General features: G+C 36.0%; 1 protein-coding gene across 2 annotated transcripts in view; it reads left to right on the top strand.

The window, feature by feature from the left end:
- The window catches only part of DCDC1 (doublecortin domain containing 1), a 483,981-nt gene that overhangs the window by 21,712 nt on the left and 450,233 nt on the right, over positions 1–12,036 (top strand). For both annotated transcript variants that reach the window (XM_045484847.1, XM_045484848.1), the window contains exon 4: positions 5,098–5,267. In XM_045484847.1, the coding sequence (XP_045340803.1) occupies positions 5,098–5,267 (170 nt within the window). The remainder of the gene's footprint in view (positions 1–5,097; positions 5,268–12,036) is intronic.

The following is a 12,036-nucleotide window of genomic DNA, read 5'->3' as shown; positions in this document are numbered from 1 at the left end:
TGAGTTATAGCCCATTCAGGAAAGCAGGAAAGGTACATTTGTCATTTTTCAGAACAATAACTTGGTGCCCTAGCGATCAACAAAAGGCGAATGATCACATAACGAAGTTTTAAAATTTTATTTTAATATTTTTAGATGCTCATTGGTTTCTATATGTTCGATGTTCCGATCTTTTACATTTTTTTAATGTTCAGAGTGCCCCTCTTCTGCCAGTGGAATTCCCTTCAAGTTTGTTCCTGTGTCCTTTTGACATGCCCTACTTGTCTTTGATAGCTTCTCTGTTTTCAGACATGATGAAATGTGGTCGTTCCTGGTACATTTCTGGCCACAGATCTGAATACTTATAGGGATTCAAAAACATTAAAACATTAAAAATATTAACCATCTGTTCCTCAGTGGTTGAAAATTGTATGTACTTTCTTTTCTCCTCAAACTTATGTTTCTATTCCATTTCTTCTACAGAATTTTCTTTCATGCTTGAAGTCCTTTATAGGCTTTCTTTAGGAAAGCCTATATATGGAAGGCAAGGTTCTAGACATTGATTTGCTAATAACTATGTACACTTGCATGCCCCTTGGAAAGTCTCCCTGTGCTGTTTTGTTATTGGTAGTTAGTGTCCCAACTTGAAGACAGTCATGCCTCTTCTCCTCACTGGCTGACACATTGTACCTTCTATGTGCAAGTACATCAACTTTATATAGTGGCTACTATTCTTAACCCTTTCCTATAGATGAAGAAACTGATGTACAAAGATGTCTAAAGTGTCACAAATAGCAAGTGGACAGTGGGGATGTAAACCCAGATACCCTGCGCCAGAATCCAGGCCTATAACCACTATGTATTGAATGCCTTTTAGTTAGTTAGTTAGTTAGTTAGTTAGTTAGTTAAGAGAGAGAGAGAGAGAGGGAGAGAGAGAACATGCAAGTGAGTGGGGGAAGTGCAGAGAGAAAAGGAGAGAGCAAATCCCAAGCAAGCCCTGTGCCTTTAGTGTACAGAGGCTGACACCAGTTTCTATCTCACAGACCCAACTGGGACATCATGACCTGAGCTGAAATCTAGAGTTAGATGCTTAACCAACTGAGCCCCACCCAGGTACCCCTTGAATGCCTCTTTATAGAAAGGTGCAGGGGAGCCTGGGTGGCTCAGTTGGGTTAAATGTCTGGCTTTGGTTCAGGTCATTATCTCCTGGTTTGTGAGTTTGAGCCCCACATCAGGCTCTCTGCTGTCAGCAGCGAGAGAGCTACTTCAGATCCTCTGTCTCCCTGTCTCTCTGCCCCTCCCCCACTCATGTACATGCTCTCTCGCTCTCAAAAATATTAAAATAAAAAAATAAATAAAAATAAAAAAGGGTGGAAAAGCAGATCTAGGGATGGGCATGAGTGGAAAGCTTATTATATTCATGTAAAATGGTTAAGAGATGGAAAGTAAAAAAAACATGGTTTTTCAGTGTGTGAGTAAATAAACTATGCATGTGTTAATAAAACAAGGCAGTGCTGTTACCTGTACTCTGCTAAAATACCATAGTGGTGTCAGTCAAATTAAAATTAACACATTCTTATTTCTTTAATTTCTAAATAACAGTTTTCATTTAATTAACGTACATGAATGTTATCTGCAAACCTATTGTATTCTGCATATTGTACTTAACCTGTTAATACATTCTACTTCTAGTGAGGATAACACTTTTTATAATAACATTACAGAAGAACTATTGCATTTAATAATTGTAATGATTTTACACTTATACAACTCATTTCAGCTAAAGGTATCCTGAAACTATTTTACATGGAAAAAAAGAAAACCTATACCTACCACCAAAATGATAAGTTACTGCTATATTTCAAGAGAGATTTTTGAATGTTTGGTGCAAATTTTCTTAGTTTTTAATGATTAGACTATATATAATAAACACACCACGACAAAGTATTTCATTCTACAAGGTGATTTACTCTTTAATCATAAAGTTTTGCCTTGCTATACACAGCTGGAGTTTTTAACTTTTAAGCATTCCCCAATTAGGAAGACCTAACCTATGAAGGAATTGAACAGTCAATGGTTGTTGGTTGTTATGGAAGTCTGAGAAGAGAACCTTAGCCCTCCTAATGTGAGAAGCTTAAAGGAGGAGGGGCAGGGGGAGAGTGTGAAAGCCAACAGCCCTTTGGTCTTTAGGTGGAATACCAGAGGAGTGCTGGGCAAAGAATAGCTCTTTTTATTATTACTAACATGGAGAAAGAGAACATTCTTATTTTGATATAGATTGAGATTCACCTTACAATTTTTTTAATGTTTTATTTTTTGAGAGTGCATGTATGTGCCTGCAAGCTGAGGAGGGGCATGGAGAGAAAGAGAGAGACACACACACACAGACTCCGAAGCAGGCTCCAAGCTCTGACCCATGAACCCATGAACCACGAAATCGTGACCTGAGCCAAAGCTGGACGCTTAACTGACTGAGCCACCCAGGCACCCCGAGAGTCACCTAACATTTAATGAATGTCTACCATGTGCCAAACACTGTGCCAAATACTTTCATACTCACCATTCATTTAATCCTATAACCATGTGGATAACTGGTTTTGCAAATGAGATGACTAAAGCTCAGAAAAGTTATAATACTCAAGGTCACTTATAGTTATTTGGAAGAGAAAGACATGATCTTATGTATTCTAGGTATATATTTCTCCATTATATTTGTGACTATAAGTTACATTACACTCCTTTTACTCTTCTATATGCTTAATTAAAAGTAAGTCTAGCAACTTGCTAACTAGCTAACTTGCTTTCCTGGATAACAGTTTAGTTCACAGATTTTTATCAGGAGTTTCAGGATTAGATTCAACTGCAAAAAACAAAGACCCTCTTTCAAGTCTTTGCTAGGATTTTATCACCTCAATGAGGCCTATACTGACAAACCTTTTTAAAAGTACACTCCCAAGGCACCTGGGTGGCTCAGTTTAAGCATCTGACTTTGGCTCAGGTCATGATCTCACAGTTCGTGAGTTCCAGCCCTGCTTTGGACTTTGTGCTGTTTCAGCTCAGAGCCTGGAGCCTGCTTTGAGTTCTCTCCCTCTCTCTGTTTCTCCCTCTCTCTGCCCCTCCCCTGTACGTGCTCTGTCTCTCTCAAAAATAAATAAACATTAAAAATAAAATTGCATTCCCTCCACTCCCAATCTACCTTGCCTGATTAATTTTTTCCATAGCATTTATTGCCTAACATCTTACAATTTACTTACTTCTTATGTTTATTCATCATCTGCCCCCACTAGAATGTAAGCTCCACAAAGGGCACAATTTTTTTCCACTAATTGTTCATTGAAAAATTATATATAAGTACCTAGAAAACTGCCAGGTATATTGTAGGTGCTCAATAAATAATCTATAGATAAACAAACGCTTTTATTTAAGAATAGCAGTAAGGGGTGCCTGGGTGGCTGAGTTAAGTGACTGACTCTTGATTTCAGCTCAGGTCATGATCTCACTCTCATGGGATTGAGCTCAGTGTCAGTCTCTGCACTGACAGCACAGAGCCTGCTTGGGATTCTCTGTCTCCCTCTCTCTTTGCTCCTCCCTTATTCATTCTCTCTCTCTCTCTCTCTCTCAAAATAAATAAACGTACATTGAAAAACTAGAATAGCAGTGAAAGGTAAAAGTAATATTTTTTGTTACCTTACAAGTAATATCCTTCCTGTTACTAGTGGTATGTCATGTTACCTAGGGACTCCTCATTATGATAGTAGGATACATCAGAGAGGAGACTGTGTGGCTGTTTTTATAAGCAGTATGAGTGGGTGGTTACACCCTGGAAAGGGCCCTACAACATTCTTTGACATTATTTTTTATGGGAATATTCACATTTTTTTTATTCTTAAGAAATTTGAGGTGATTTGTGTGCATTACTCAAGATTTCTAGGTTGTTGGGGGTGGCTGGGTGGCGCAGTCAGTTAATGGTTTAACTCTTGATCTTGGCTCAGGTCAGGATTTCACAGTTTGTGAGTTCGAGCCCCACATCAGGCTCTGCATTGATGGCATGGAGCCTGCTTGGGATCCTGTCTCTCCTTCTCTCTGCCCTTTACCCACTTGTTCTCTCTCTTGCTCTCTCTTGCTCTCTCCAAATAAATAAATAAACTAAAAAAAAAAAAAAAAGATTTCTAGGTTGCAAGTAAGAGAATCCCAACTCAAACTATTTTAGCCAAATAAAAAAAAGAGAGAGAGAGAGAAATCTGTTGGCTCGGCTCAGATACCCAGGAAAATGAAGAGATAGGGTTGTTTTTTAATACCACGTTTCAGGGATTCAAATGTCATCAGAAATCTCTCTCACTTTTTAATCTCTCTCCATCTCTCACTTTTGTTTTTATCTGTTTTGGCTTCATTCTCAGACATGGAGGTTTAACATTGTTCTGAAAGGTAGCAATCCCAGAGAACAGAGCATGACTTTTTCTTTACGGGGATTCTGATTTAGCCATCACTGTTTCTGGGAAAGGCACTTAGATTGACTGGTCACAGGCATACTCACTTCCCTACTGGAAAGTAAGGCCACATAATTTAGAATTCTCCATTAGAATCAGGACAAAGGTAGAATCCAAAATGGAAAGGATGGAGGACAGGCAAAAAAAAAAAAAAAAAAAAAAAAAAAAAAAGCATTGTGGTACACTTTTCAATAACATATTCCTCATGTTAAGTTTGTTATAATGAGCAATTTTCTAGCAAACAGCAAAAATGAAAATGCTTTGCAATAAATTACCATTTTTTTCTTTCTTGAATAGGATTATGCCATTCTTTTTTTTTTTTAAGATTTATTTTAAAGTAATCTCTATACCTAATATGGGGCTCAAATTCATGCCTCTGAGATCAAGAAGGGCATGCTCTACCCACTGAGTCAGCCAGGGACCTAGGATTATACTATTCAAAGACTCAGATTCATACTTTTGTTTTCCTTTAGACTTCATCTCTGTTCTTTTATCATGATATCTCACATTTAGCAATTGCTGCATAGCCTAGAACATGGTGAGAGAGAACTTGTGATTAATGCCTAGCCCCAATTTATGTCCCTAGAGGATTTTACCTTTTTAATTAAATAACATTCTTCATCATTTTCAGCTGAAAATGGCAAAAAGAGACACAGATGATCATGGAGCATCCGTTTCTCAGTCTTCTTTATCCCCCTTGACTAAAACCATGAAGGCATCACAGCAGAGCAGCACCAAAGGCACCTTCAGTGGAGATACCGTTCACCCAATTTACAAATGTATTTCAAAAGATTTACCAAGGTAAGAATATTATTTCAGCAGCTTGCACTGAATTCTGAAGGAGATAAAGTGCCTACAAAAAGTTGTCTAATTGGGGCGCCTGGGTGGCGCAGTCGGTTAAGCGTCTGACTTCAGCCAGGTCACGATCTCACGGTCCGTGAGTTCGAGCCCCGCGTCGGGCTCTGGGCTAATGGCTCAGAGCCTGGAGCCTGTCTCCGATTCTGTGTCTCCCTCTCTCTCTGCCCCTCCCCCGTTCATGCTCTGTCTCTCTCTGTCCCAAAAATAAATAAACGTTGAAAAAAAAATTAAAAAAAAAAAGTTATCTAATTAAATGTTCCTGGAGCTGATGTCAGTATTAACTTGGAGGTATGATGGTTTATGAAGGTTGTTGCCTCAATTAGAGCTCTTCAATTTCTTCTATTTTATGGGAAGAAAAAAGGTGGATGATGTAATACACATAAATTATGCCTGGAGTCTGACTTGGACAGTAGTATAACGGTAATAATAATGGCAGGACAGATAATATTGGCTATATGCCAGTCACCATGCTAACCTCTTAACCTGCATTATATCTATTTAGTTCTCTAAACAGCTCTGGGAGGAATATAAGGCAGGTAGTATTTAAACATTTCCGTTTTACCTATGAAGAAACAATTACCTAGAGAGGTTAATTAACTTGACCAAGATCACAGAGCTGGTAAGTACAGAACGTATGGTTTGAACCCATATGGATCTAACTCCACAGCAAGAACTCTTCTCTAGTATATTCTACCACACTTCTCAGAAATACAAAGCAGAGGAGGCAGATGTATTTTTCCTGTGTTTTTGTCTATTGGAAAATGAAAAAATAAAAAAGTGTCTGTTAGGTTTTGTTAAACTATTGGCTGGCTAAATGTGATGTCATAGTCTTTATGTTAAAAAGAAAATGTATACTATAAAATCATTGAAGAGAATATTCATAAACTAAGGATAATGTTAATGTCTTATAAAAATGCCCAGTTACATTTATATCTTAACACAGTTTCATTATTTTTTTACATATCAGTAAATTTAGACGAAAGCGAAATCTAGACTTTTAGCGGGGTGCCTGGGTGGCTCCGTCGGTTAAGCATCCTACTTTCCCTCAGGTCATGGTCTCCCGGTTCGTGAGTTTGGTTCATGAGTTTGAGCCCCACATGAGCCTCTGTGCTGACAGCCCAGAGCCGGAGCCTGCTTTGGATTTTGTGTCTCCCTCTCTCTCTGCTCCTCCCCAACTCATGCTCTGTCTCTCTCAGAGATAAACTTTAGACTATTAGCTAATTTTTGTTTTGCTTTATTCCTCTGCACTCTGAGTGCATCAGCAGTGTCTGAGGTTATTTACACAGTGTACTAGCTATATGGCTAGATAATTTTTTAGAACATCATTACTCAATATAGTTATACTGTAGAGACATAAGTTACTCGTGAAAGTGTTTTCCGCAATAAGACAATGGAAAACAATTTCTAAATAGGATTTTTAAGTATTCCTTTATACAAATGCCGTTGCTAATAAATGTGTGTTTACACATTTTTATTGTTTTAGAATTTATTTTTACCAATTTCCTTTTCAAACTCATACTACATTCACTTTTTATTCCAACTATCTTTTGTGCTTTATTAGATTCTTTATTTTTTTCTGCTAGAGCTAACTGTAATTTCATTTATACAGTTTCTTTCTGCTTTTTTCTCATTTTCTTTCTTTGATTCTGACTCTTTTTAACTCTGGCTTTTTTTGTCCTTTTTTTAATGTCAGTCTTTCTTTTCATGTGACACCTTCCTACTGCCCATTTTTTAGTAGTTTATTTCAATGTGGTACTCATATTTCTTTGCCTGAATCCTAATTTCTTTTCTGTCACTATTACATTTTACCATCAACTTTGATTATGATGTACCTAGAAAATAAAGTAAATCTCCTGGTAATCGAATGGAAGTCAAAGACAATGCCCAGAGATCTTTTACTTTCATGCAAAAGAAAATGATGAGTTTCAACCTGAAAGGGGTCAAGTTCATAAAGGCTAATGGTAATCTAAGATCTGTTGGCATTAATATGATTATCAGAAAGAGGCAATTTTCTCTACGAATAAAGACATTTTCCCCCTGATTGAGGTTAAAACTTTTCTTGTCTCATTCTTGTTTTCCTTGCCACCTTTCTTCCACAATCTTTGTGATCATTTTATGAGAAATAATTATTAAAATATAGTCAATTTGTTGTTCTTTTACTTATATCAAAAGAGATTATGTTTCTCTCCACTAAACACACTGTACATTTTACAAAATATGCCTACATGTATTAAATCCATTCATTGCAGCCATACAGTGACCAGTCACTTTAGTCTCATGTTATTACCTGATGCTATTAATTTATTCTATATTGTATTTACATTATTCACTCTTCACTCTTTCCTGTGTTCTTTCAGTGTTTTTTTCTTTGTCCTTCTTCTATATTTGTAGCAGAGTGAAAACTGCTATACCAGGATCCTTCCCTCAACAAGAAAACTAATCACCATCAGTGTAAATGAGTTCAACAAAATTGTGCCAAAGAAGGTCTGATCCTCCCATTTTATGACTTACCAGTACAAGGTCAGATGACTGGAAATATCTAGCATCAATTCTTATGAAAAGCAGCACAATAGGAAACTTTTCCTACCTAGCTTTGGTGTGATATATTTCCAGGTACGCTGGCACAGAGCACCAGCCTTTGAGACATGGATGGCAAAATTAATTATTTATTGGTAACTGGTATCTATGGACAGTTCCGTCATATTTATAGAAAGATATTTCTAAGTGCTGAGTAGATTTCCAAATTAAAATTGCATTTTAAAATTAAGAGAATGTTGTAAACAGTATTTCTTTCTATCCCACATATAAAATATTTTATTGATTTTTAGCTGATGATCATCTAGGATGTAATTTCATGATTTTTATAATAGAAAGTTATAGTATCTTTTAATCTTGCTTGCAGCTGTGTTGCCAACTCTTTTAATTCCCTGCAGGAGAAATTTTTTTTAGTACATTAAACGAGGACTTAAATCAGTTTTAAAAGTGAATTACAGGGGCGCCTGGGTGGCGCAGTCAGTTAAGCGTCCGACTTCAGCCAGGTCACGATCTCGCGGTCCATGAGTTCGAGCCCCGCGTCGGGCTGTGGGCTGATGGCTCAGAGCCTGGAGCCTGTTTCCGATTCTGTGTCTCCCTCTCTCTCTGCCCCTCCCCCTCCCCCGTTCATGCTCTGTCTCTCTCTGTCCCAAAAATAAATAAACGTTGAAAAAAAAAAAAAAGTGAATTACCAACGGTTTTTTGTTATATGTTATCTGGGTTACTTTTCACAGACAAATCGTGCTTTCAAGGAGACTGGCAACACATAAACTATTCATTCACTTTTTAATGTCTAATTTTAGTTATCTTGGGTTTTTCTTTACTTTTTTTTTTTTAAAGGTAATCTCTGTGCCCAATGTGGGGCTTGAACTCATGACTCTGTGATTAAGAGTTGGATGCTCCACTGACTTAGCCAGCCAGGCACCCTGGGTCTTGGATATGTTTAATTGGAATGAGTCTTAGATGCCTTTATAAATAGAAACATTTGATCACATTGCCTTTTCTAGGGACAGTTTAAGTTTAGCAATTTCATCATTCCAAAGATAGGCTGTCAGTTCCCAGCACAGGATGGGTAGCAGAAGGGAGAGAGGGGAGACAGCAAAAGTTAATGAAGCAAGGCAACACCTTAAGTACCTCCATTGCCCAACAAATCACACTTTGTGCAGTTCATATTTTTTTTCAATTTTTTTTCAAAATCAAAATCTCTACAGCTCTAAAGATTAATGTATGATTTCCTTTTAAAATGTTAAAAGACTATATTGTTTCCTTTTGAAAATTTAGATTTCCTCTGGAAAAATTTCTGTATAGTATCTATAATCTCCCCAGTTTTAAAGATGTACCTTGCTTTTATTCCTTGTACATTTGTATAAACACAAAGATACTTTTCTTCCTTTGGGTGAGATGATCCTATATTCAGATGGGTCCTTTACCAATTTTAGAAATTGCTGCTCTTGTTTAGAATTTCCTTCTATAAAATTAAACAAGTTCAATTTAACAGACATTGAATAGCTCCTATAGCGTATATATGTAATTTGAATACTATGCATTGGTTATTATTCAATCATCAAGTTGCAAGTACAAATTTGATATAGTATGCATTGTAAAATAACTGGAAATTGCTTTGCAACTGGGATACCCTTACCTAAATTTCTAGGCCAAACTAGAAATATATTTTCTTCTGGTGTTGGAGATAAAATTTGAGGGGAATTGTTGAGTTTTATTATTATCACTTGTATTATTTACTTTCTATGATGTTTAACTTACATTTTATCTAGCTATTATAGAAAGTTATTTATATCTTTAGGTTATTCATTTCATCAAGTTGGAGAAAGGTTAGGATGAAGTTTAATGAAATTTTTGTACTTTATGTACTCCAGAGATTTTATACAAGGTTACATTCATCAAACATATATAAGGTTATTTCTTTTATTAGTTGCATTCCAGTATCTTAAGTTGGTGATTTATTATTGAATGTACTTGGGGTCATTTTCCCTCATGTTTACATTTTCCTATTTGTATTTATTCCAATTAGAGAGTTTAATTACTATTAAAATGGTAATAGGATAAAGATAAGTTTTACAAATGACAATATTAAAAAAAAACATAACTCTTCAGGAAGGTTTAAATGCCATACAAATATAAAGCAAGAAATATATACTTGTCAAATATACAGTATAAATAAATAATTTAGATGAAAATGGTTGACTACATTTAACAAAGACACTACTAAATAATGAGGGGCTAAAGAGTGGTTGTTATACTTGATGTACTTCATTGAATATTGTAAGTAATTGCTATCCATAAAAATTCTATGGCTTCTGTATAGGAAAAAGAGACATTTTGACAGCCAACACTGGTATGAAGCAACAGCAAGTAAAAATCCTTGGCATCTGTCATTATTCTGCTGTTGAATTCACATCTAAACTATGTGATTACTTAGACCTGCATGTTTGTTATTGAGCCATGATCTGTCAAAGTAGCCACACTTCCTAGTTATGAATAGAATTATTAGCCAACTGCAAATTTCTGCCATGGAAATCTAAATTCACCAAGGATGCTTTGTGTTTGAAAGAGCAGGGAAATAAAAACTCTGTGTAATTTTTATGCCTATGCTGAAGTTTTTGATGAAATGTTTCTACTTAAGTAAAAGTAAAATATTTAGAAAATACAATATTAGTTTATACTTTAGTCCATTACAAAATTAGTAAAGATTTTGAATAAAACAAAAAGTAAAGCAACTATGATTAGAAAGCTGATTGTGTAAGTTAGGCTACTATTAGCACAAAGTAACAGAAAACTCAACTGAAAGTGACTTTAAAAATGAGGAATAGTCATTATCTTACATAACAAGAACCTCAGAGGCAGGCAATTCGAGGGTTAAATTCAGTGGTTCAGCAGTGTTTTCAAAGAGACTTGCTCTTTATATCTTTTCCTCTGCCATCCTCAGACTATTGGCTAGATCCTTGGGTATGACTCCTCCTACTCACAACATGGCTTATTACATGTTCACTCTAATGTCTGAATAAAGGGGTGTCTGGGTAGTTCAGTTGGTTGAGTATCTGACTCTTGATAGAAGCTCAGGTCATGATCCCAGGGTCATGGGATCAAGCGCCTTGTCAGAGTCCACACTGACCGTGGTGTGGGAGCCTGCTTGGAATTCTCTCTCTCTGTACCTCTGCCCCTCTCCTTCGCTTGCTCTATGAAATGAAATGAAATGAAATGAAATGAAATGAAATGAAATGAAATGAAATGAAATATAAAATTAAATAAAATTATAAAATAAAATAAAATTAAAAAATAAATTTTATTTAAAAAATTTCTGACTAAAGAAAATGGATATTTGATTATTTCTTTTTTAAGATTTTATTTTTTTAAGCAATCTCTACACAAAATGTGGGGCTCATACTCAGAACCCCAAGATCAAGAGTCACATGCTTTACTGGCTGAGCCAGCTAGGTGACCCTATATTTCTTTTTTATTAGGGCAAAATACCTTTCTCCAGATGACTTTGCATCATGTCTCAGTGACCAAAATTGGATCATAGTAATGTAGTAATCATAGGCTGATTACTTAGTCTGCAAGGGACAAGGGAAATATAATTACCATCGTTGGTGTTAGACACTGAGGATTCACCCATGGGAACTGATTAGGGGATACTTTCCATGGGCATATAAAGAGGATGAATCCACAACATAACTGAGACTTTTCATCTAAGGAAAAATCAGTGGAATAACTGTTGGGTAAATAATCAACATTGCCTGACATAACTCTTGGCTTTGGCTTTCTTACATTTTATTTCAAAAACTGTGTTTATTTTGTCAGTGGTATTTTAGTGACACATTTTGGCATGATGTCATAATTATCACAGAGTAGTTATTCCTTTATATCAACTACTGGTTAAGTTTCAGTAGAAGTGTAAAAGATGTAAAACAAAGATCTTACCTTGGCAGAATGGGTATGAAATCATGTGAAATCACATAACAAATCACAAAGCAAACATATCAATATGCAAACTAGTACATCAGTTTATACAGGATGTAGGGGAATGATTTAGAATAAGGAAGGCCTTAAGGAAGATGATAGTCACTATGAATTCATAGTCACTATGAATTCTACAGCTATAAGAACTAAATTCTGGCAAAACTTGAATGACCTTGGAAAAAGACCATGAGCATCAGAT

The sequence above is a fragment of the Leopardus geoffroyi genome, chromosome D1 (genome assembly GCF_018350155.1).
Source record: "Leopardus geoffroyi isolate Oge1 chromosome D1, O.geoffroyi_Oge1_pat1.0, whole genome shotgun sequence".
NCBI lineage: Eukaryota > Metazoa > Chordata > Mammalia > Carnivora > Felidae > Leopardus > Leopardus geoffroyi.
This window is presented reverse-complemented; position numbering and strand designations above follow the sequence as displayed.